Here is a 27,015-nt window from a genome sequence, read left to right on the forward strand (position 1 = left end):
ATTGAACATAAGATCAAACTGAAACCGGGCACCGAACCGATCAAACAACGATACCGACCCCTAAACCCGAAAATGCAGGAGATCTTCAATCAGGAAGTAGACCGTATGCTGGCTGAGGGAGTGATTGAACCCTCCAAGTCACCGTGGAGTTCACTGGTAGTATTGGTCAGGAAGAAAGACGGAAAATACCGTTTTTGCATCGACTTCCGTGCCGTCAACCAAGTATCTGTAAAAGATGCATACCCGTTGCCGTACATTTCTGGGATTCTGGATAAACTACGTAAGGCCAAGTACATCTCCACACTGGATCTGAAACAAGGATATTGGCAGATACCGTTAGCAAAGGAAAGCCGTCCGATTACTGCCTTCACAGTTCCAGGAAGGGGATTGTTCCAGTTCACCGTCATGCCGTTTGGTCTTCACGCTAGTCCAGCCACATTCCAGAGATTCTTAGACACCGTTATTGGCCCAGAAATGGAACCGGAGGCGTTCGCTTACCTGGACGACATAGTTGTCCTGGGGGAGACTTTCGAGGAGCACCTGGAGAACTTAAGAGAAGTATTCCGGCGGTTGAGAGAAGCCAATCTTCGTCTCAATCCCGAAAAGTGTGACTTTGTGCGAAAATCCCTAAAATACCTAGGACATGTCGTTACTTCCGAAGGAATCCGTACCGACCCGGATAAAGTTTCCTCTATCGTAGCATTCCCAGCGCCGAAAACCATCCGTGAATTGCGCCGTTTTCTGGGAGTTGCTAGCTGGTACCGCCATTTTATAGAGAACTTTTCCGATGTCGTTTCACCGTTAACTCACCTGTTAAAGAAGAAACCACGTTGGAAGTGGGGTGAGGAACAACAAAAAGCGTTCGACCTCCTGAAACAAAAACTGACCGAATCACCGATACTGGCCTGTCCGGATTTCAATCAACCGTTCGTCCTGCAAACAGACGCCAGTGACGTAGGCCTCGGAGGAGCCCTGACCCAAGTTCTTGATGGAGAGGAAAGGGTGATCGCCTATGTCAGCCGTACCTTGAACACCGCCGAAAGAAACTACTCCGTGTCCGAAAAGGAATGTCTCGCCATTGTTTTCTCGATAGAGAAACTGCGACCATACCTGGAAGTATTTCATTTCACCGTAATTTCCGACCACATGAGTCTTAAATGGCTGAATTCCATCAAGTCACCGTCCGGAAGAATTGCTCGATGGGCCGTTTTCCTTCAGCAATTCGACTTTGAAGTCCAATACCGGAAAGGTGCCCTGAACAAAGTCGCCGACAGTCTGTCCCGAAACCCGTTACCGTCTGTAGATTCCGTATGCCTGGCCGACGTCGAAGTTCGCTGCAGTTGGTACAACAAAAAGCTCCAAGAGGTACAAAGAGACCCAGAGGATTTCCCTGACTACGCCGTTGAGGATGGGAAACTGTATCGTCACTTCTGGGACTCTTCCGACTTTACTGAAGTTGGATCCGGACAACCATGGAAGCTCTCTGTACCCACCGAACAACGACTGGAGGTCCTGAAAGAAAATCACGATTCTGAATTAGCTGGTCACCTGGGAATCTCCAAAACCATCTCTCGGCTAGCCCGGAATTATTACTGGCCAGTGATGTTCAGAGATGTCGCAAAATACGTAAGAAACTGCCCATCCTGTCAAAGGTACAAAGTACCACAACAGAAGACGCCTGGAAAAATGCAACCACATAGAATGACTGATGCACCGTTCCAAGAGGTCTGTACAGATGTGGTTGGGCCACTCCCCCGTTCCAAGAAGGGAAATTCTTACGTAGTGGTGATGCAGGACCGTTTCACGAAGTGGGTTGAATGCCGTCCGTTGCGGAAAGCCACCGCTAAAACCGTTTACTCAGCCCTATATGAACAGGTTATACTCCGATATAGTTGTCCGAAACTGGTGATATCTGACAACGGGGTACAATATGACAGTAGACTGTTCAAAAACAGTCTCCGAGAGCTAAACATTGCTCACCGTTTCACCCCTCCGTATACACCACAGTGCAACGCCGTAGAACGAGCCAATCGTACGTTGAAAACTATGATAGGTCAGTTCTGTGAAGCCGATCACCGTACTTGGGATGAGAAATTAGGTGAACTAACTTTCGCCCTGAATACCGCAAAACAAGAATCTACAGGATTCACACCGGCATTTCTGAACTATGGAGGGGAATTAGCAGTTCCAAAGGCAATCTACTTGTCAAACACCCAAGACGAAGATACCGAGGAGACAAACAGAAGCCCAGAAGAAAGTAGAGTAAGTCTTACTCACCGTACAGAACAAATCCGTCATCTTCAGGAGGCCTATGAGTTTGTCAATACCAGGTTGTACCGTGCATTTGAGCAGCAAGCTCACCATTACAACCTCCGTCGAAGAGAAGTTCGTTTCCATGTCGGTGATAGAGTTCTGCGCCGTGCTAATCCGCTGTCATCCGCCGTTGATAGCTTTGCAGCCAAGTTGGCTCCGAAGTTCTCTGGTCCGTATACCATTGTGAAAGTGATTTCACCCGTTGTTTATGACCTGAAAGATGACAGTGGTAAGAAAATCACCAATATTCATGTGAAGGATTTAAAACCGTTCCATCCGTCTGATCATTAGTAAGTACACTGTATAGCAACCGAAATAAAAATCAACCGTACCGTTATATTATAGCATGCACCGATAATAAATGGGATACATCCGTTCTGTCTGACTCTATTTCACTCCTCTATTACCGTTAAAAATAATATTCATCACTGCAAACAGGTTAGTAATGGGGTACTGCCGCTGCTTCCACCGAATAAGTGCCCAGGTGAGTGAAATAGAGCCTTATACTTGTATCTCCTTATTAACTGACAAAATGTACATACCTATATTTCCGCGATTCCACCATAACCGATAGATCTAACCTGGTCTGCCAGCGTTGGAAGATTTGTATCTCCTTATTAAAATTACCGACCGTACTTACCGTTTCTTCCGAAATTCCACCGTACACCCTGTTATCCCTCTGCTCCAGGATATCAGTATACTAAATGCTTTTCTCTCATTTTTATGCAACCTACAACTGCTGCTGACTCCAACACCATCGGAGAATTGCACCACCGTCACAGGGGGAGCCAACGACGCTGTCTGGTATTCCAAACTACCCTGGTTCGATGATATTGGTAACTGTTAACCCTTATGACATGTGCCCGGAGCCGGCTTTGCGAAGTCCACCCTAAAATGGTTCAGAAATAACACAACGAATGACAAATCGAAATGGTACTCACTTTGAAGATTCCGTCCTGCACTGTTTCCACTATTTTCCGGCATTTTTTTCACCGATGGAAATGGAAATCGAAATTTGGAACCACCCGGCGAGATTTGACAATTGGACTTTGGAGGTTAGCTGATAGAACACGGAACTTCAACATCGAAAGGCGCCGTCAACGCGGACCATAGAGTGGGAGTAACCGAGATAGCATTAGCCGAGTATACGCCACCTGGAGTAGATTAGGTGAACCTGTTTAATGTAAATCCGATCTCAATCGTCTTGCCGTGAATAGTCAAACCGTTAACCGGACTTAGTAGATTTCTCCGTGAAAAATTTAATCCCCTATTTCATCGTGGATTCAATATTTCAACCGGAGCCGGGGGGATGTAACGAGAGGGTAGTTTTCAAACCTACCCCCTCATTTTAGAATAATTATTTTAGTTTTCATTTTTAAATAGTTTTATTTTGAATTAATTTTCCGAGAAATCTTTTCGAATTTCCAATTCAGGATTGCGACATCGTTCGGAATTGTAAACATACCGTACCGTTTTTATTCAGTTTTTATTTCCTAAAAACGATGTCGCACCGTATAAAACATCCTGAATTGGAAGATAACCGAGTTTTTTTTGTTCGCTAGCACAGATAAGTCGAAATTAAAACGTCTTCGTCAACGCAAATTTACCGAATTTCGACTGTCGGGCACATCTGATTCCCGCACCCCCCCTGTGGGTATAAAATCAGATGTTCCCCCGCAGGCCACTTACTTACGATTAACTTGCTGCCGACTTACGATTTTCGCTTGACTGATTGACTTACGATTTTCACTCTTACCTTCCGCCGTTGAGAGTATAAGATTTCTTTTGAGTTTTGGGTTCATTTTTTTGCCGTTCAGAATATAAATTTTTAGTTTTGTTTTCTCTCAGTAATTACCGTGTACCATTCGGGTGATTTCGAGAGTTGTGAGTGTAAGTGGCCGAATATAGCCCAGAGGTAAGACGACACTCCGTTAGTTTTTTTTATTGGAACTTCAGTTTTCCGTCGACATCCCTCTTATACCCGAGTCTGAGTTCCACCCCTACTGTCATTAACGTACCCTGCTGGTGTGGATACCCGGGGGGTAGGCGAAGGCACTTTGGGGTGGCTCACCCTTTCCCGAAATTTCCCGTCTTATCTAGTTCCACCCCTATTGTCGTTAAAGTACCCTGCTGGTGTGGATACCCGGGGGGTACCGAGGACACTTTGGGGTGGCGCACCCTTTCCTCAGTTCCCGTCTTTTTACCCCGTTCCTGTGTTCACCCCTACGGTTAGGGAGGCATTCTGCTGGTGTGGATACCCGGGGAGTGCCGAACGAGCCTAAGGGTGAGCCGTCGTATTTCTGTGCTGTCTTTCATCCCCTGGCCTGGCTGAAGTCCAATATCTGTCCGTCAAGTGTACGTCTCAGGTTCTGGCTGGCGAACAAGTCCGTTAACCCCCGTATAACGTCTGAGATCGGATGCCGTGTCATTCCGTCCGTTTTGCCCTGTAAATCTCACTGATTTCGAGTCACTGTAAGAATTTTGTAATAGTGCCATTTGTGTTCCCCTTTTACGAATCGAAAAATAAAAGTTGTATACGTTGATTCTGCCTATCATTGTGCGTCGCTAACACCCTAGACACCAGGGAACCCTGTCTCCGGCTAGTAGCTGCCAGGGTAGGTTTGCTATTCTCCCTTAAAGAATAGCTGGCGCTCGAGTACACCGAGGAAAACCCCGTTACAAAAATGGCGCCCGAGCAGGGACCGTTCAGAATCTACCAGGAAACAACTGAGGTGAGAGATAATAACCGGACAGTGAGTGAATTCCTGAAACAGTGAGTAAAACCTCAGAACAGTGAGTAACTATTCCCTGAACGGAAAACTGTGAAGAATAAACTTGAACTGTGTTTTATTCCCTGCCACTCCATATTGAACTGTTATACTGTGAATTGAATTGGACTATATGTTGAAAATTTTCCTACCGTTGAAAATAATTTGTGATTATTCTTTTTGCCGATTACTGTATTGAGTTGTTGAAAACTGCACTGTTATTACGCCGTTATATCAGTGAAAATTATTTCCTATTTCTAATTGCATATTTCTGATTTATTGAATTGAACTGTTTTAATTTCACATTGAAGGTGAGTGAATTTCCGGACTTTGAAAAATTGAAAATTTATTGTCGCAATTGGTAAAATTTAATAGGTGTGATTTACCTATCGGTTCAATAGGGAATCACCTATTACCTGTTGATAACCTATCTACCTGTTTTCTTTCTCTTGACCTGTACTGTTGAAATTTACCGATTATTTCTGAAAACTGAAAGCCGATTATTGTGATTTATTTTCTGGCTATTGAACTTTGAAAACTTTTTGTTTTTTTTTGGAAATTTAACCTGTGCCATTTGGTGGTGTTCGAATTTCGGGAAATTTTTCGGACTATACGAAGTGACTTGCGATTGTGTGCGGCATTTCTCGAATATTTTCGGACTTTAGTGGGACTGATACAAATTTTTTTCGAGTAACGTTGGACTTTAAAAATTTTTGAAATTTTTTTTTTGTGATACATCGGAACTTAGATTGTTTTTGGTGCGCCGGGACTTGGACTCTTTTCTGATACACTTAGACTTAATTTTTGTTTGGGGTACACCGATACCCACTTCGAACTTAAGTGAATAGGTTGGCTAACGATTAACTTACCGGGTTGGACCTAGAACTTAAACGGATTGTGAAAGACATACCGAGTGTGAAATATTGGTGCGTTCTGAATCGGACTTAGTTGAATATAATATGTCGAACATGGATGTGAACCGGTTACTCAGTGATGAACTTACATTCGAATTACAACTGAGGAGACAATCGATACCCGGTACTGTGATGACTAAACGGAGTCTGTTACGACAAGTGCTTCAGTCTAATGAACCTCTACTACCCCCAACATCATTGAATCCCGCCTCCGAGATTGAGATCTGTCAAAATAAACTCACCGATTTGGTGGAATCCCTTCAGAACTTCAATCATAATAATGCGGCTAACGAATTTTCGCGAATCTACACCAGATTAATACACATTCAAGGCAGGCTGAACTTTATTTTTACCACGGACACAGCACAGTTACAATTAATTGAACAGATGAAGGCGACTACAGAAAAGGCGTTGGAGACACTGGAGGAGCTGCGTAGGAGGAGAGATCGTGAACAGCCGCAGACATCCAACCGAGGTCAGAGGTCTCTTTTGGATGAGGAGGTGCCCAGTTCACCTGGGATGTCACCGATCCAACCGGAGAGGTTATCAAAGGTTGAGACATCACTTATCGACTTAGGAGATGGTGTCGATCCTCCTGCAGTGGTTAATGTCTCACATACCGGTACACCTGTAAGGAATCCAACATTAGAACAGGTCATGAATGAGACAAGGCAGACATGTAGAGCATTACTGCAACAATTACCAGCGATACCTCTCACACAGTCGCAGGACTGTGGGACAGCAACACCTGAGGGCCCGACACAAAGTAGATGGGTTAATTCCACACGAAGGGTGTCTTTTCCACACTTACCTGCACCGTGGATAAATTCTGACCGGCCAATTATCACAACACCTGCCAGATCGGAACCGGAGTCTCGATCAACAGTACCAGCTGTTCCGGTACACAAATGGAACATCTCCTTTGATGGCACTGGTAGTGTAACTGGATTTCTTGAAGAGGTGGAGAGGCTGGCTTAATCCCGTAGGGTATCCTTGGAGCAAGTTTTTGAATCAGTGTATGAGTTACTAAGAAAGGATGCGAGGGATTGGTTCATTCCCAGGAGAGGTACTTTCGAGGACTGGGAGGATTTTAGCAACCAACAAAAAGAAGCATTTCTGCCAGTTAACTACGAGGAGAATCTGTTGGAGGAAATGAAAAGGCGAACACAAGGCCCTGAAGAAAAGTTGCTTCTATATGTTACCCGGATGCAGAACTTATTTCAGAAACTCACCTATGCAAAACCATCCGAGGTGGAGCAGATCCGGCTTATCCGACAGAGGTTGATCCCGCCCTTACAACAAGCCTTGGCCTTCCAGGAGACCAAGACTTATGATGAACTTCTCCGTAAGAGAAAAGTTTCTGAACTGGTCCAGTGGCAGATAAGCCAGTACACCCAGCCACCCTCCAAACCAGGTTTTGTGGAAGAACCTCACCTGACATACAGTCCCGGTCAACTGAACCGATATCAAGCCAGTTTTTCTATGGATACCGGAGAACAAGTTCGCCAAACAACTGATCACCGGGAATCAGTCCCGCCGACACCAGCCAACCAGTCACGACTTTCTCCGCCGGGAGAAAGCCGTCCAAAGCCGCCCAGGTCCAGAGAGTCAATAGTCCAACAACAGGAATCTCACCGTCCGACTTCTGGAGACAGGTCCGAAGGTCGATCCAGACCTGCAACACCGCCACCCCGCCGTCCAGCCGAAAATAACCACGCTGACCGGACCGAACCACCATCAGGGAGGAGAGTGTCCTTCCAGACACAGTGTTTCCGATGTGGTGGATATGGCCACATGCGTCGAGAGTGTCGCAGGCCACCGAAGATCTTCTGTTCTCGATGCCAGAGGGAAAACATTCTCTCACGAGACTGTCCGTGTTCGGGAAACTGAAAGGGAGATTGGAGGCGGAGTCGACCACATCTCCCGGAATCTTGACTCCACTGGCACCGACTACCTGTAACGATAACCGTCCGTTAGTAGAGATCAGAATAGCCGGCAAACACTTCCGAGCACTGATAGATACCGGAGCGACCAGGAGTTTCTGCAGTCAGGCCGTATCCGATCAGTGTGAAAGTAAAGGAATCACAGGACAAACAATGCACAACAGTTTCGCAGTAATAGCGAACGGACAAACCACCGTCACACCGAAACTGTACACCACCACCGTGCAAATTTCCGATTACACACTGCCTGATTTGAAATTCTTACTGGTCCCAAACTTACCGGTTGACATTATTCTGGGGATGGATGTTCTGTCGACTTTCAAGTTTTCCGTAAATCTCAGTACCGCCGAGTGCTTTCTGGAAGGCCGTCTGATCTCGAAACCGATGACTCCCGTCGAAACCACCGCAGAAGTTCTCACCGCCGAAGAACACCTATTGGAGCTGACGGAGTCTCAGAGGCAGGAGCTGGAGGCATTTCTGAAAGAAGAATTGAAGAAGTTTGAAGACCTATATGGTACAACCGACCTGATTGAACATAAGATCAAACTGAAACCGGGCACCGAACCGATCAAACAACGATACCGACCCCTAAACCCGAAAATGCAGGAGATCTTCAATCAGGAAGTAGACCGTATGCTGGCTGAGGGAGTGATTGAACCCTCCAAGTCACCGTGGAGTTCACTGGTAGTATTGGTCAGGAAGAAAGACGGAAAATACCGTTTTTGCATCGACTTCCGTGCCGTCAACCAAGTATCTGTAAAAGATGCATACCCGTTGCCGTACATTTCTGGGATTCTGGATAAACTACGTAAGGCCAAGTACATCTCCACACTGGATCTGAAACAAGGATATTGGCAGATACCGTTAGCAAAGGAAAGCCGTCCGATTACTGCCTTCACAGTTCCAGGAAGGGGATTGTTCCAGTTCACCGTCATGCCGTTTGGTCTTCACGCTAGTCCAGCCACATTCCAGAGATTCTTAGACACCGTTATTGGCCCAGAAATGGAACCGGAGGCGTTCGCTTACCTGGACGACATAGTTGTCCTGGGGGAGACTTTCGAGGAGCACCTGGAGAACTTAAGAGAAGTATTCCGGCGGTTGAGAGAAGCCAATCTTCGTCTCAATCCCGAAAAGTGTGACTTTGTGCGAAAATCCCTAAAATACCTAGGACATGTCGTTACTTCCGAAGGAATCCGTACCGACCCGGATAAAGTTTCCTCTATCGTAGCATTCCCAGCGCCGAAAACCATCCGTGAATTGCGCCGTTTTCTGGGAGTTGCTAGCTGGTACCGCCATTTTATAGAGAACTTTTCCGATGTCGTTTCACCGTTAACTCACCTGTTAAAGAAGAAACCACGTTGGAAGTGGGGTGAGGAACAACAAAAAGCGTTCGACCTCCTGAAACAAAAACTGACCGAATCACCGATACTGGCCTGTCCGGATTTCAATCAACCGTTCGTCCTGCAAACAGACGCCAGTGACGTAGGCCTCGGAGGAGCCCTGACCCAAGTTCTTGATGGAGAGGAAAGGGTGATCGCCTATGTCAGCCGTACCTTGAACACCGCCGAAAGAAACTACTCCGTGTCCGAAAAGGAATGTCTCGCCATTGTTTTCTCGATAGAGAAACTGCGACCATACCTGGAAGTATTTCATTTCACCGTAATTTCCGACCACATGAGTCTTAAATGGCTGAATTCCATCAAGTCACCGTCCGGAAGAATTGCTCGATGGGCCGTTTTCCTTCAGCAATTCGACTTTGAAGTCCAATACCGGAAAGGTGCCCTGAACAAAGTCGCCGACAGTCTGTCCCGAAACCCGTTACCGTCTGTAGATTCCGTATGCCTGGCCGACGTCGAAGTTCGCTGCAGTTGGTACAACAAAAAGCTCCAAGAGGTACAAAGAGACCCAGAGGATTTCCCTGACTACGCCGTTGAGGATGGGAAACTGTATCGTCACTTCTGGGACTCTTCCGACTTTACTGAAGTTGGATCCGGACAACCATGGAAGCTCTCTGTACCCACCGAACAACGACTGGAGGTCCTGAAAGAAAATCACGATTCTGAATTAGCTGGTCACCTGGGAATCTCCAAAACCATCTCTCGGCTAGCCCGGAATTATTACTGGCCAGTGATGTTCAGAGATGTCGCAAAATACGTAAGAAACTGCCCATCCTGTCAAAGGTACAAAGTACCACAACAGAAGACGCCTGGAAAAATGCAACCACATAGAATGACTGATGCACCGTTCCAAGAGGTCTGTACAGATGTGGTTGGGCCACTCCCCCGTTCCAAGAAGGGAAATTCTTACGTAGTGGTGATGCAGGACCGTTTCACGAAGTGGGTTGAATGCCGTCCGTTGCGGAAAGCCACCGCTAAAACCGTTTACTCAGCCCTATATGAACAGGTTATACTCCGATATAGCTGTCCGAAACTGGTGATATCTGACAACGGGGTACAATATGACAGTAGACTGTTCAAAAACAGTCTCCGAGAGCTAAACATTGCTCACCGTTTCACCCCTCCGTATACACCACAGTGCAACGCCGTAGAACGAGCCAATCGTACGTTGAAAACTATGATAGGTCAGTTCTGTGAAGCCGATCACCGTACTTGGGATGAGAAATTAGGTGAACTAACTTTCGCCCTGAATACCGCAAAACAAGAATCTACAGGATTCACACCGGCATTTCTGAACTATGGAAGGCAATTAGCAGTTCCAAAGGCAATCTACTTGTCAAACACCCAAGACGAAGATACCGAGGAGACAAACAGAAGCCCAGAAGAAAGTAGAGTAAGTCTTACTCACCGTACAGAACAAATCCGTCATCTTCAGGAGGCCTATGAGTTTGTCAATACCAGGTTGTACCGTGCATTTGAGCAGCAAGCTCACCATTACAACCTCCGTCGAAGAGAAGTTCGTTTCCATGTCGGTGATAGAGTTCTGCGCCGTGCTAATCCGCTGTCATCCGCCGTTGATAGCTTTGCAGCCAAGTTGGCTCCGAAGTTCTCTGGTCCGTATACCATTGTGAAAGTGATTTCACCCGTTGTTTATGACCTGAAAGATGACAGTGGTAAGAAAATCACCAATATTCATGTGAAGGATTTAAAACCGTTCCATCCGTCTGATCATTAGTAAGTACACTGTATAGCAACCGAAATAAAAATCAACCGTACCGTTATATTATAGCATGCACCGATAATAAATGGGATACATCCGTTCTGTCTGACTCTATTTCACTCCTCTATTACCGTTAAAAATAATATTCATCACTGCAAACAGGTTAGTAATGGGGTACTGCCGCTGCTTCCACCGAATAAGTGCCCAGGTGAGTGAAATAGAGCCTTATACTTGTATCTCCTTATTAACTGACAAAATGTACATACCTATATTTCCGCGATTCCACCATAACCGATAGATCTAACCTGGTCTGCCAGCGTTGGAAGATTTGTATCTCCTTATTAAAATTACCGACCGTACTTACCGTTTCTTCCGAAATTCCACCGTACACCCTGTTATCCCTCTGCTCCAGGATATCAGTATACTAAATGCTTTTCTCTCATTTTTATGCAACCTACAACTGCTGCTGACTCCAACACCATCGGAGAATTGCACCACCGTCACAGGGGGAGCCAACGACGCTGTCTGGTATTCCAAACTACCCTGGTTCGATGATATTGGTAACTGTTAACCCTTATGACATGTGCCCGGAGCCGGCTTTGCGAAGTCCACCCTAAAATGGTTCAGAAATAACACAACGAATGACAAATCGAAATGGTACTCACTTTGAAGATTCCGTCCTGCACTGTTTCCACTATTTTCCGGCATTTCTTTCACCGATGGAAATGGAAATCGAAATTTGGAACCACCCGGCGAGATTTGACAATTGGACTTTGGAGGTTAGCTGATAGAACACGGAACTTCAACATCGAAAGGCGCCGTCAACGCGGACCATAGAGTGGGAGTAACCGAGATAGCATTAGCCGAGTATACGCCACCTGGAGTAGATTAGGTGAACCTGTTTAATGTAAATCCGATCTCAATCGTCTTGCCGTGAATAGTCAAACCGTTAACCGGACTTAGTAGATTTCTCCGTGAAAAATTTAATCCCCTATTTCATCGTGGATTCAATATTTCAACCGGAGCCGGGGGGATGTAACGAGAGGGTAGTTTTCAAACCTACCCCCTCATTTTAGAATAATTATTTTAGTTTTCATTTTTAAATAGTTTTATTTTGAATTAATTTTCCGAGAAATCTTTTCGAATTTCCAATTCAGGATTGCGACATCGTTCGGAATTGTAAACATACCGTACCGTTTTTATTCAGTTTTTATTTCCTAAAAACGATGTCGCACCGTATAAAACATCCTGAATTGGAAGATAACCGAGTTTTTTTTGTTCGCTAGCACAGATAAGTCGAAATTAAAACGTCTTCGTCAACGCAAATTTACCGAATTTCGACTGTCGGGCACATCTGATTCCCGCACCCCCCCTGTGGGTATAAAATCAGATGTTCCCCCGCAGGCCACTTACTTACGATTAACTTGCTGCCGACTTACGATTTTCGCTTGACTGATTGACTTACGATTTTCACTCTTACCTTCCGCCGTTGAGAGTATAAGATTTCTTTTGAGTTTTGGGTTCATTTTTTTGCCGTTCAGAATATAAATTTTTAGTTTTGTTTTCTCTCAGTAATTACCGTGTACCATTCGGGTGATTTCGAGAGTTGTGAGTGTAAGTGGCCGAATATAGCCCAGAGGTAAGACGACACTCCGTTAGTTTTTTTTATTGGAACTTCAGTTTTCCGTCGACATCCCTCTTATACCCGAGTCTGAGTTCCACCCCTACTGTCATTAACGTACCCTGCTGGTGTGGATACCCGGGGGGTAGGCGAAGGCACTTTGGGGTGGCTCACCCTTTCCCGAAATTTCCCGTCTTATCTAGTTCCACCCCTATTGTCGTTAAAGTACCCTGCTGGTGTGGATACCCGGGGGGTACCGAGGACACTTTGGGGTGGCGCACCCTTTCCTCAGTTCCCGTCTTTTTACCCCGTTCCTGTGTTCACCCCTACGGTTAGGGAGGCATTCTGCTGGTGTGGATACCCGGGGAGTGCCGAACGAGCCTAAGGGTGAGCCGTCGTATTTCTGTTCTGTCTTTCATCCCCTGGCCTGGCTGAAGTCCAATATCTGTCCGTCAAGTGTACGTCTCAGGTTCTGGCTGGCGAACAAGTCCGTTAACCCCCGTATAACGTCTGAGATCGGATCCCGTGTCATTCCGTCCGTTTTGCCCTGTAAATCTCACTGATTTCGAGTCACTGTAAGAATTTTGTAATAGTGCCATTTGTGTTCCCCTTTTACGAATCGAAAAATAAAAGTTGTATACGTTGATTCTGCCTATCATTGTGCGTCGCTAACACCCTAGACACCTGGGAACCCTGTCTCCGGCTAGTAGCTGCCAGGGTAGGTTTGCTATTCTCCCTTAAAGAATAGCTGGCGCTCGAGTACACCGAGGAAAACCCCGTTACAATACCTTTGAGAAGCATGTTGAGGTATTAAAGGAGGTCTTCAAGAGCCTGAAGGCTGCCAATTTAACGGTTTCTAAGAAGAAGTGTCATTTCTGCCGACCGGAACTTTTATATTTGGGATATGTGGTGGATTCTACAGGGTTAAGAATGGATCCAGCTAAGGTCCAAGTCATCTTGAACATACCGGTGCCCACAAGTGTCTCGGGGGTTCGACGTCTGCTGGGACTAGCTCCATGGTACCGACGATTCGTACCAAATTTTGCGGATCTAATTGCTCCTCTGACGGAGTTATTAAAAAAGGGTAGACCTTTCAAGTGGAGTGCCCAATGTGATGAGGCTCTGAATAACTTGAAGGAGCGGTTGATTGGTGCCCCTGTGTTGTCTTGTCCTGATTTCTCGAAGCCATTCACTATACAGTGTGATGCTTCAGGTTATGGAATAGGTGCAGTCCTTACTCAACAACAAGAGGATGGAGAAAAGGTGATATGTTATCTTTCTAGGTCTTTAACTCGGTTAGAGCGCAACTATACCACCACGGAACGTGAATGTCTTGCCGTTTTATGGGCGATTGAAAAGCTGCGGCCGTATATTGAAGGCACCCATTTCACAGTGATCACCGATCATGCATCTTTGCTCTGGCTGGACCGTTTGGAGTCACCTTCTGGTCGACTAGCCCGTTGGGCGATCCGGCTCCAACAATATGATTATACCATTATTCATAGAAAAGGTAAATATAACATCGTACCTGACGTTTTGTCTAGGTCGGTGCCCGTATTCGATACCATCGACACTACCTTGGGTTGTTCCTCGGATCCGTGGTACAGGAAGCTTTTGGACGGGATAGTCAAAACCCCACACCGTTTCCCTTCATGGCAGTTGATCCAGGGTAAACTTTTCAAAAATGTCACTCCCCGCATTCCCGAATTGGCATCTCCTTCTGACTACTGGAGAGAAGTTGTTCCGCGACCTCATCGGAAGGCCTTGATTGGAAAGGTTCACGAATCACTTTTGCATGTTGGCGTGTATAAGACCTATCATAAGTTGGCCGAGCGCTATTATTGGCCCAAAATTCGATCCGACGTAGCCTCGTTTATTCGTCGATGTATCACTTGTCATGTCATCAAACCGGAGCAGCGAAAACCTCCTGGTTTCATGCTCTCTAAACAGGTATCAATCCATCGACCATTCGAACTTATGATGAGAAATCCTACATAAAGGGAAACAGACTGGTTGTGGGAGATAATATTTACGATTTGGAACAGCTGGAAAAATCAGAAGAAGGGAATAAGCCGAACAGCGCCCCGAGTACACCTACAACTGGAAATCCCAGTAGTGCTACAGTCTTTTTGCCCGGTCCTTCGACTTCGAAAGAAAACACCCAGGAAGTAAAATTAGCAACACCCCACGTAGCAACACAGGGAAAAAAGTATCTAAATAAAAAGAAGTCGCCAAAAGGAAATATAAGTGGCATGAGACTTCGATTGAAGTCTGCGATAGATAAGGGTGGCCAACTATAGCTGATGAAATAATTAAAGGCTTTTTTTTCTGTTGTTGTTGTTTAAAAAAAAAAAAATTGTACCTAATATATAAGAAAATAGCGATAGAGGGGGTTTAAGTTCAGCGTATATTTGTGCCCATCATTCAGGGGGGTAAACATGGATGGTTTCATACAAAGTTATCAAAATGAGGATTATGATACTATTATCATCGACAGTATCAGGGACCTTGATTCAATAGATGTACATAAAGAATTCAAAATAATGCAAATGAATATTCGAAGCATGCAAACGAATTTCAGCGAGTTGGAGTGGCTCTTACAGGGTTCAGCAGCTGATTTGGACATTATTGTGTTAACTGAGACTTTCCAATTAGAAGATCCAAAATTGTTCAGTTTAAGTGGATACCATCAGGTCTACAACGAAGGTAAATACAATAAAAATGGCGGAGTTGTAGTATTTATAAAGAAAAATATTGATTTTGAACAATCGATTGTTAGACTCGGGAAAATCAAGGCACTGGAATTGGACATTCATTGTCAGGAAAAAACTTTCAAACTCACAGCTGTGTATAAATCGCCGCATTATCCCGTCGCGGAGTTCAATGAGGAATTGTTGAATTACCTGGAGAAAGAGAAAAATTGTAAAAAACACATTTTAACAGGTGATATAAACATCGATTTATTGTCACATGATTACAATATAGAAGAATATAAGAATATACTTTGCTCATTTGGTTTCACATCGCTCATCAATAAATATACACGTCCAGAGAGTCGAACATGCCTGGATCATTTTTTTGTGAAAGGCATTGATCCGGAAAACCTGATTGTGAACGGCATTATCCTGCAGAACTTGATCACGGATCACTATCCAACATTTCTGTGCACTAACCTGAGGGTGAATGGAAGGATCACTAGAAAAGATCGTTCAAAACAGTATATTGATTATAGCAAATTGAAAAACTCTTTGAGGAATGAAGATTGGCAGGAAGTCTATAATTTTGATGACGCTAATAAAATAACTGAAAATTTCATGGAAATTCTAAAACGATATATAGAGGATAGTACAACCACAGTTAAAATTAAGAAAAAGGAACGGATACGAAAAGAATGGATAACTACAGCAATATTAAATGAAATTAACAAAAAACAAAATATGTACATTAAAACAAAAAGGGATTCCGAAAATGTTCAATTGAAAAATGAATATTCTAAATGTAAAAATCACATAAAAAAACTTATATATGAAGCAAAAGAGATATACTTACAGAAGTGCATAAAAAAGAATCAGAATGAATCGAAAGCTTTATGGGACTATGTAAACAACATAACAAATACCACTAGATCAGATACAAACATTAAATATATTAGAGATAAGGATAACTCAAAAATTGAGGATGATCAAGAAATATGTGACCTCTTAAATGGCTATTTCAGCAAAATCGGTGAAACCTATGCTAGTGAACTGACCCCAATTGATGACTTCAAGGAGGAAAATGTTCAAAGAGATAACTCTTTCTTTCTTTTTCCAACGGATTCAGTTGAGGTAGAAAAAACTATAAATGGTCTCAAATCCGGGAAATCGGCAGGTTACGATGGAATTCGATCGGAAACATTGAAAAACATAAAAGAAGAAATATCAAAACCTCTCACATATATAATAAATAACTGTTTCGAAAATGGCTGTTTCCCGGACGTTCTAAAGTTAGGACTAGTGAAGCCATTATATAAAGGAGGTGATAGATCTCAGATGGTCAACTACAGGCCGATTACTCTCATATCAAACATCGCCAAGATCATAGAAAAACTGATCCAAGTCCGCATGGATGCATTCATCATTAAACATCAATTATTGTCAAAAAATCAATTTGGATTTCGCAAGGGTATGTCAACGGAGGACGCGATAAAAAAAGTAACAGATATTATATACAACAACATTGATAAAAGCATTCCTTCTTTGGCGGTCGTGATAGATTTGGCAAAAGCGTTTGACACCATAAGCCACGAGAAATTACTTGAAAAACTCAAAAATTATGGATTCCGTGGAAAGATAAACGATCTTATTCAGAGTTACTTATCTAATCGAAACCAAATTGTTACTTTAAACGGAATTTACAGCAAAAAAAGGCAACTTACCTATGGAATACCACAGGGCACTGTTCTCGGACCCATATTGTTCAATATATATATAAACGGCATACTCGAAATGGACAGTAGAGGTGAAATTATAGGTTTCGCAGATGATACCATAGTTATATACAACGATGAAACATGGGAAGATCTGAAACAGAAAGCAAAAGAGGATATGGGGATACTGACGAAATGGTTTCAGTCGAATAAACTTACCTTGAACTGCGGAAAGACAAAATACTTGACTTTTTCGTCTAACAAATTAGGACAACCAAGATTAGGAGATCTTGAAATTAATGATAAATTGCATATCCCAGCAGCGCAATCTACCAAATATCTTGGTATTTTTATTGATGAGAACCTTAAATGGGATAAACATGTGTCCTACCTAACAAGAAAACTTAGAGGTATCCTGTGTAAATTTAGGTATATAAAAAAAAGCATAAATTCAGAAACACACATGCACGTACTGTACAGCGCATTGGTACAATCACAACTTTCATATGGGATAATAGGATGGGGAGGTATTTTGGGCGTTCACAAGAGAAGCTTGGATGTTCTACAAAAATGTATTTTAAAAGTAATGTATGGAAAAAAAATGACATTCCCGAGTTATAGAATATACGAAATTTCCAAGGTACTCGATATAAGACAACTATATGCTCAAAAAATCATCATAAATATCTACCAGAATAAAATATCGATCATACTGAAAGAACACAAACATAATACTAGAGCTAAGCTGGATAATTACCAAAGAATAAAAGCAGAGAAAAAAATTGGCCAACGTTGTTGTACATATATAGCATCTAGAATATACCCGATTGTACCAACCATAATAAAGGAAATAAGAAACGAAAATAAGTTCAAAAAAGAAATAAAAAAATGGCTTATTGAAGGGGATCGATCCGCAATCCACAGGATTATCAATTCTAATTAAGGCTATGAAAGTAAAAAATCAAGACATGACATATACTACCCGAATATGTGAAATTCCACCGATGAAGATAATCTAGACCCGATGAAGAGAAATACCACCGATAATGACATAGAAAACAATAATTATGTTTTTGGATTAGGATTAAGAGTAGATAAGATCGATTGTTTAGTTTAGTTTTATAAATTGAATTTTTAGTTGAAATAGCTGTACACAGTTAGCATGAATAACTCCACAGTTTTTCTAGAGTTTATTTGTATTTTTGAACCAATAAATTTCATTATTATTATTATTATTATTATTATTATGTCTGCCGATCTGGTTGGACCTTTGCCTCGAACTCGCTCAGGTAACCAATATATTTTTGTCATCGCTGATTGTTTCAGTAAGTTCCCTCTACTGTTCCCGTTACGTTTCGCTACCGCATCGGCGATTGTGAAGATATTGGAAACCCATGTTTTTCCTATCTTTGGGTGTCCAAATTCCATCATTTTGGATAATGGCGTGCAGTTTCGTTCCAAGGAAGTTACTAATTTTCTAAAGTCTTATAATGTTAACATTCAGTATACGGCCTTATATCATCCTCAAGCGAATCCGGTCGAGAGAATTAATAGGGTTATTAAAACTATGTTGAGGTCATATCTTTCAGAAGATCAGAGAGGTTGAGATAGACAGTTGAGCCAGGTTGGTTTGGCCATTCGCTCCTCAAAGCATGAAGTAACCGGTCATTCCCCAAATATGATTGTCTTCGGAAGAGAAATTTCATTAAAGGGTGAAAACGCCTGCCCTGATCGGATTCAGTTCGACAGATCAGCCTTGACTAAGGAGCGCGAACAAGCCTTCGCGAGGCTGTACGCGGATGTCCAGAGAAAGTTGTCGCGAGCGTACGAAACCAATAGCCGCACATACAATCTTCGACGACGGGATGTTCAGTATACGGTGAACCAATTGGTGTGGAGGAGGAATCAGGTGTTGTCCGATGCGGCGAAGTATTTTTCAGCTAAGTTGGCACCGAAGTATGTTGGGCCTTTCTTGGTCTCGAAGCGAGTCTCCCCTTGGACCTATGAATTGCAGGGTGAGGATGGTAAATATATATATATATATATATATATATATATTCTTTTGATATAGAGCATTACAATCTTGAACACCAAACAATAATTATAGCATGTGTATGAGATACAGTTTTAGCAGAGGTTAGCGTAACGGGGTACCATACAAATTGGTGTATGATACAAGAGCTTAGGGAAAAACCTCAGTAAAAAAACCCTTTCTCCCCGTGAGTGTAGTGGATTGTAAATACCAGGGTGTTTGGCATGTTAAGGATTTGAAATCTCACCCACCGGACCAACAAGCAACTGGACGCCTGTCAGACTAGTCTCGTCTCGGATCGGGGCAGAGGATAGCTGTCCCTTGCTTATGCATAAATTGACTAGGGTGGTCACAACCCCTATCCAGTGGTTGGAATACTACTTATCATCTACAGTACATTCCAGATCACGGCAGTAACCTAGCTGTTATGGTTGATGTGACCTATATTTTGGCCCGATGATGACAGGGGCAGAGGATAGCTGTCCCTTGCTTATGCATAAATTGACGAGGGTGGTCACTACCCCTATCCAGTGGCGGGAATTCCCCTCATCATCTATGGTACCATCGCTGTTGTATTTTCCTTCACTTGCCCTCAGGTAGATCGTTTGTCAGGGTAGGAAGATTTTAGATTGAGTGTGACCTTGAGCCTTTGTGTTTTCGATTTTGACGTTTCGGCTCCGATTTTGACGTTCCTTGATATTTTCCTTTATCGATATAGATTTTGATGTGAATTTGGTCTACCTTCGCTGCTGGCGGATTCGCAACGTTCTATGTTGTCTGAGGTGACTTTTCCTTCTGATTTTGATTGCTAATAATTCGACGTTCCTTGATATTTCCGTTTATCGATACCGATTTTGATGCGTATTCGGTCTACCTTCGCTACTGGCGGATTCGCAACGTATCTATGTTGTTTGAGGTGACCTATCCCAATTTTGATTGCTAATTTCTTTTCCGGATTATGACGTGTCCTGGTTGACACTTACCTTCCCGATTTTGAGTACATCGTTTTTTTTTTTTGGATTGTCCGTTTTGGGTTTGCCTTCGCTTCGGCGGATTTGCGAAGTGTGTTGCCTGAGGCGACCCTTCTTACCGATTTTGAAACGATAACTGCCGTAAGACTCCCGACGAGTTATGACTCTCAGCGGGTCGTGCATGGAGCTGTGCTCTTTGCCCACGAGGACCCCTGATTTAACGCTAACTTCCCGATTTTGACTAAAGATTATTTTTTTTTTTGTATTACCGTAGGACTCTCGACGAGTCAAGACTTGCGGTTGGTCGTGCACTGAGCCGTTGCTCTTTGCCCACGAGGACCACCGTTCTGCCGATTTTGACTATCTTTCCCGATTTTGTCGTTTTCCCGATTGTGACATCACTTCCTAAGGTTGTTGTGGGAGTCGTTGAGGTTGCGACTTTGAGAATAAATGAAGTCCTCCAGGTCCAGCGCCTTTTCCGTGGTCTTCGACTCGGGCTGCGGAAAAGTTCTCTTTTTAGTTCTTGAAAAAAAGTATTACATAAAAATTTCGGCCTTTCTTAGTTTTTTTTTAGTTGAGTCGGTACTCTTCCTGTCATTTAGCTGGACCTGTCGATATCTGGTCACCTTCAGTGGTCAGATATCTTTCACTTTTTCATGTCGGTATCTGGTCACCTCAGTGGTCAGATACCTTTCACTTTTTCATGTCGTTTAAGGTGGTGGTTGGAGGCTCTTCGATGTCTAGATACCTTCGGCGGGGGATGCTGTGTATTTTTTTTTATCGTAAGGGGAGAGTTGTAACGGTTTCAAATACCATCAATAAATACGGTACGAATTGAATTTGCAGGTTATGTTGATGTGGGGCGATCGGCCTACTGTTATTTTACCGCTACCGGTCAAGTGGGGTTAGATCTTGACGTTTCAGTTTAGTTTTCCGTGCTCACAGAATTTTGAAGGTTAGACAGCGTCAGATGAGTTTTCTGTGTGATTAGCCATTTTGTAAGTTTGGAGGTATCCATCAGGAATTTCTGGAGTTTTCGATAATTAAAATCGTCCATTTGTGGGATTAATCTTCGGATATCTGTGTGATCTCCTGCCGAACTGGTTTATTTGGATTCTATATTGGCGTATCTCCTTAAGGAGGATTGATCGAGAGCTTTCTTCGCTGTGGCACGTGAAGTTTTTCTTCATAAAGGTATGTTCGTCGTACGTCGTTCTGCAAATTCATTATTGTGTGTTATTTTCTCTCCATTACCAGCTATTGCCGTGAAATTCGTTGACTTAGAAGAATTAGTTGGGAGCAACCTACGTTGATTGTGATAGAACCGAGGTTCTGGTTGTCTAATTGCATAGTCGAGCTTGGAAAGATTTGGTGGATTCACGTTAGATTTAAATAGTTCCCCCCGAAGAACTGGGTATGTATAAAACCATCTTTTGTGATACAATGTTTGTCATTCATTCTTCCTTATATGGTGAGGATTAAGTTCTTACGTTCTTTCGTATCGACAGGGTCCTAGTGTAGGGAGACATATCCTAGTGTAGGGAGACATCTCCTAGTGTAGGGAGGCATATCCTAGTGTAGGGAGACATATACTAGTGTAGGGAGACATATCGTAGTATAGAGAGGAAGTCCTTGAAATCCTAGTATAAAGAGGAAGTCGAGCCTTCTAGAATTACTCGTGAAATCCAGTCCAAGTGGAGCTGTTACAACAGAAACCTTGTAGAATTTCATAACGAAGAGGCCATCTTCCCCATTCAGGAGCGGAGAGAGAGAACTCTCAGGACACGCAAGTGTATTATAGAAGTTGCATATCGTATTATATTGTTGCTTTCCTTAACGATAACGTTATATTGTAAAACCTTAACGTATTGCTATTATTATCACATTCTATTGCTAGTAGAATGAGATATAGATTAATTTAGTTAGAGTACGTCATCCTGGTGACGTTGATATTCTGTGCAGTTAAATTGAACGTATATTAGTGTTGTTCGTACATTTGGGAGTTCTGTAGAACTTCGCGCTGCGCCTGAGCTCAAGCGACGCGATTTCGGTTAATTTTATAAAAGCCATCCTTTTGAAGTATTACAATTATTATTAGACACCACACACCCCCCTTGGCGTTCAATACAACTATAGCCATACAAGTAGGCCCGTGTATTTCCTTTGCTGCCTGAATAAATCGTTCTTCAGTACAACTCGTTTGGTTGATTTGGGGTTGTTGCTTTTCCTAAGGGTATTTACTGGGGAAATAAATCTACCTGGCGCCCTACTTCTCTTTTGTCGGTTGCTTACATTGAACCCACCCTATCTTCACTGAGTGAGCCGTGGATACCCTCGCTTGGCAGCCCGGGTATTTCTTGCATTTTGGTGTGACGAAAGGTCACAACATCCAACCGAGATCAGAGGTCTCTTCTGGATGTGGAGGTGCCCAGTTCACCTGGGATGTCACCGATCCAACCGGAGAGGATATCAAGGGTTGAAACATCACTTATCGACTTAGGAGATGGTGTCAATCCTCCTGTAGTAGTCAATGTCTCACGTACTGGTACACCTGTAAGGAATCCAACATTAGAACAGGTCATGAATGAGACAAGGCAGACATGTTATCTAGCTGCGCTGCCTCCCAAGATAACATCTTCATCACTGGAGATTTCAATTGCCCTGATATAAAGCTGCCTCTTGTGGGTCTTCCCCCACCGAACTCTCCATCTTTTCCTTATGCAGAGGTTGTGATGAACACTTGCTTACAACAACTAGTTGACCAGCCTACAAGATTTCGAGTGGGACAGACACCATCTCTTCTTGGATCTCTTCATAGCCCCTGATGAGAACATCATTTCGAATATAGATTATCTTCCACCCCTTGGCAAATCCGATCACCTTGTGCTCTCAACCAGTCTTCAACTACAATTTACAATTTATTCCAGCAAATGCAACAAGACAGTGTCCTCACTGTCTATAATCCTTTATAGATTACGAGAAGTTATCTCATGTTCTTCGCGCTAATAGTTGGGAATCCCTCGAACAGTTGAATAGTGTCGACTCTATGTGGACTCAATTTTTGACGATTATTGAAAATGCCCTAAGTGATTGCACTACCTACAAGATTATTAGGCAGAATCCAGTAAAACCGTGGATTAACGACCATATTTTGAGAATGATTCGCCGTAAGAAGTCCCTATGGCAGAGGTTTTTACGCTCTCGGGCTGAGGCCGATTACGACGCACACCGAAGGTATTCGAATTCATTGTCATCATCCATTTCAAGTTCGAAAACGGATTACGAAAGACGTCTTGCCACTTCAAAAAATAAGAGAAAATTTTATAAATATCTTCGTTCTACTATGAACACTAAAGTGAGTGCTCCTATTGTTAAAGATGCTACAGGTGAATTGTGTACATCGCAAATTGAGTCTGCAGATATTTTGTCTAGAAGTTTTGCATCTGATTTCGTTGTTGAACCTGATGGACAAATTCCCTCACCACACCTCGTGTCAGGCCGAACCTCCAGAACATATCCATCAATGAGGAAACGATTCTGAAATATCTACTCAAATCTGAAAAAGGGTCTTCCCCGGGTCTGGATGGCATCTCAACTGAGCTGCTATCACGTTGTGCGAATGAGCTGATTAAACCCCTTTTCATACTGTTTTCTCAATCACTTGCTACTTCCACACTACCAGGAGATTGGCTTAGGGCCTCTGTCACACCTATTTTCAAAAATGGTGACAGATCTTCACCTTCAAATTATCGTCCCATAAGTTTGCTACCCACAATCTCAAAAATTCTGGAGAGAATTATCAGTGACCAAATACTGGATTTCGCTCTTTCCCAGAAGATTTTACCTGATGAACATCACGGCTTTATATCTGGTCGCTCCACCTTGACCAATCTCATCTCTTCTATCGATGATTGGACCAGGGCCTGGGATCAAGGATTGAACACCGACGTAGTTTACCTAGATTTTTCTCGTGCTTTTGACAGGGTACCACATAATCGACTGCTGAGTAAGTTGGAGCACTTTAGTTTTCGTGGGAACTTGCTGAACTGGATCAGAGCTTTTCTCACAAACCGTTCTTTCCGCGTCAGAGTGGGTAGTACATATTCCTCGGAAGATGAGAGGGTGACCAGTGGGGTCCCACAGGGTTCAGTTCTGGGGCCTGTGCTCTTCATACTGTACACTACTGATCTCCCGTCTTTCGTTCGGTCCACCTGCCTGTTTTATGCTGATGACGCTAAGATCTACAGATGCCCGCAGCTCAATCCTGGCGTCCTGCAACATGATTTGGACAGGATAAGTGAGTGGTGTGGAGATTGGCTTCTCCCTCTTAATCTAGATAAGTGTTGTGTGATGCATATTGGCCATGGAAACCCAAATATCCCATACTTCTTGGGTGGACGGATCATCCGGACGGTTGCGCACCATTCCGATCTTGGTCTTCTGGTTGCCAGTAACCTTAGTTGGACTGACCATATTGCGTCTGTATCAGCCAAAGCCAGAAAAGTCACTTGGTTGCTTCAGAAAAACTTTAGCAGATGTGACATCAAGACTGCAAAGCTTTTATATGAGACCTATGTAAGACCGATTATGGAGTATGCCGGTCCTGCTTGGTGGGTTGCCCGGAGGGCATAATTCCGTACGGCTGGTTGCGCCCCTGCTATGAGGAGAGACTACAATTGTTTGGATTGACCACTTTTGAGAAGCGCCGCGAGAGAGGTGATGTCATCGTGACCTATAGAGCCCTCAATGGTCATTTTGTCAAGTCAATCGGGGACATGTTCGGGAGAAATCTGGGGATGCGCAAGCAAATCCAGCATAGCTCTGATCCAAAGAACGCAATCGAAAATACTTCGCATGATGGCCAACGCCCCATAGTATGTGTCCAACCAGACTTTACATGAAGACCTAAATATACCATACGTTGAAGAAGTCATCAACCATAGAAGCAAACATCACCACGCAAGAATGGAAAACCACTCAAATATTTTACTCCAACCCTTACTGGCAAACACCTTATCAAGAAGATTGAAGAGACATTGGCCAGCTGATTTAATGGAATAATGAGATTCTCTCACTGGAGATAATCTCCCCGCTCTATTCAAGTCACTTGACTACTTGTTAACACATTAACTTATAGAATATTATTCTGATTGTTAATAATTATTGAGATTAATAAAAAAAAAAAAATGTTCGGGAGAAACCATAATCATCTCCGAGGACACAGCCTGAAGTTGGCCAAGGAAAAATTCAAAACTACGTCAGTGCTTCCTTGCCAACAGGGTCTTCGACGTTTGGAATGGTTTGCCGCCCTCAGTTGTATACGCTCCCTCGGTTAATGCCTTCAAAAATCGCTTCGATGGTTGTGTTAATTGAACTTTATAGAGTGTGCTTTGAGTGCCATACGACTCTGTGTTTGCTGTCAATTTGGTTAGTCGAGAATTATTTGTTATTTTGTATTGAGTTTATAGGCTTTGCCTCAACTCTTATTTTCATTAATAATAATAATAATAATGATGATAATATAGAGCATTACTGCTACAATTACCAACAATACCTCTCACACAGTCACAGGACTGTGGGACAACAATACCTGAGGGTCTGACACAAAGCAGATGGATTAACTCTACGCGAAGGGTGTTTTTCCCACACTTATCTGCACCTTGGATAAATTCTGACCGGCCAATTACCACAACACCAGATCGGAACCGGAGTCTCGATCAACAGAACCAACTGTCCCGGTACACAAATGGAACATCTCCTTGGATGGCACTGGTAGTGTGACCGGATTTCTTGAGGAGGTGGAGAGGCTGGCTGAATCGCGTGAAGTATCCCTGGAACAAGTTTTTGAATCAGTTTACGAGTTAGTACGAAAGGATGCTAGGGATTAGTTCATTCCCAGGAGAGGTACTTTCGAGGATTTTAGCAACCAACTGAAAGAAGCATTTCTGCCAGTTAACTACGAGGAGAATCTGTTGGAGGAAATAAAGAGGCGAACACAGGGCCCTGAAGAAAAGTTGCTTCTATATGTTACCCGGATGCAGAACTTATTCCAGAAACTCACCTATGCAAAACCATCCGAGGTGGAGCAGATCCGGCTTATCCGACAGAGGTTGATCCCGCCCTTACAACAGGCCTTGGCCTTCTAGGACACCAAGACTTATGATGAACTTCTCCGTAAAGGAAAAGTTTTTGAACTGATCCAGTGGCAGATGAGCCAGTACATCCGGCCACCCTCCAAACCAGGTTTTGTGGAGGAACCTCACCTCACATACAGTCCCCGTCAACTGAACCGATATCAAGCAAGTTTTTCTATGGATACCGTAGAACAGGTTCGCCAAACAACTGATCACAGGGAATCAGTCCCGCCGACGCAAGCCTATTGGCTTGCTCCGCCGGGGGAAAGCCGTCCAAAGCCGCCCAGGTCCAGAGAGTCAATAGTCCAACAACAGGAATCACACCGTCCGACTTCTGGAGACAGATCCGAAGGTCGATCCAGACCTTCAACACCGCCACTCCGCCGTCAAGCCGAAGGTAGCCACGCTGACTGGACCGAGCCACCATCAGGGAGGAGAGTGTCCTTCCAGACACAGTGTTTCCGATGTGGTGGCCACATGCGTCGAGAATGTCGCAGGCCACCGAAAATCTTCTGTTCTCGATGCCAGAGGGAGAACATTCTGTCACGAGACTGTCCGTATTCGGGAAACTGAAGGGGGATTGGAGGCGGAGTCGACCACATCTCCCGGAATCTTGACTCCACTGGCATCGACTACCTGTAATGATAACTGTCCGTTAGTAGAGGTCAGAATAGCCGGCAAACACTTCCGAGCACTGATAGATACCGGAGCGACCAGGAGTTTCTGCAGTCAGGCCGTATCCGATCAGTGTGAAAGTAAAGGAATCACAGGATAAATAATGCACAACACTTTCG

The 27,015-nt window shown here is 43.7% G+C and overlaps 1 protein-coding gene across 1 annotated transcript; it reads left to right on the forward strand.

Moving 5' to 3' along the window:
• Positions 1-18,698: 18,698 nt before the first annotated feature.
• On the forward strand, positions 18,699-19,402 carry LOC123316909. The gene is made up of 2 exons (XM_044903184.1): positions 18,699-19,112; positions 19,324-19,402. The coding sequence occupies exons 1-2, from the start codon at positions 18,763-18,765 to the stop codon at positions 19,400-19,402; spliced, it is 429 nt and encodes a 142-aa protein (XP_044759119.1). The 5' UTR covers positions 18,699-18,762.
• The last annotated feature ends 7,613 nt before the right edge of the window (positions 19,403-27,015 follow it).

Source organism: Coccinella septempunctata, chromosome 7 (assembly GCF_907165205.1).
Source record: "Coccinella septempunctata chromosome 7, icCocSept1.1, whole genome shotgun sequence".
In the NCBI taxonomy this organism is placed as follows: domain Eukaryota; kingdom Metazoa; phylum Arthropoda; class Insecta; order Coleoptera; family Coccinellidae; genus Coccinella; species Coccinella septempunctata.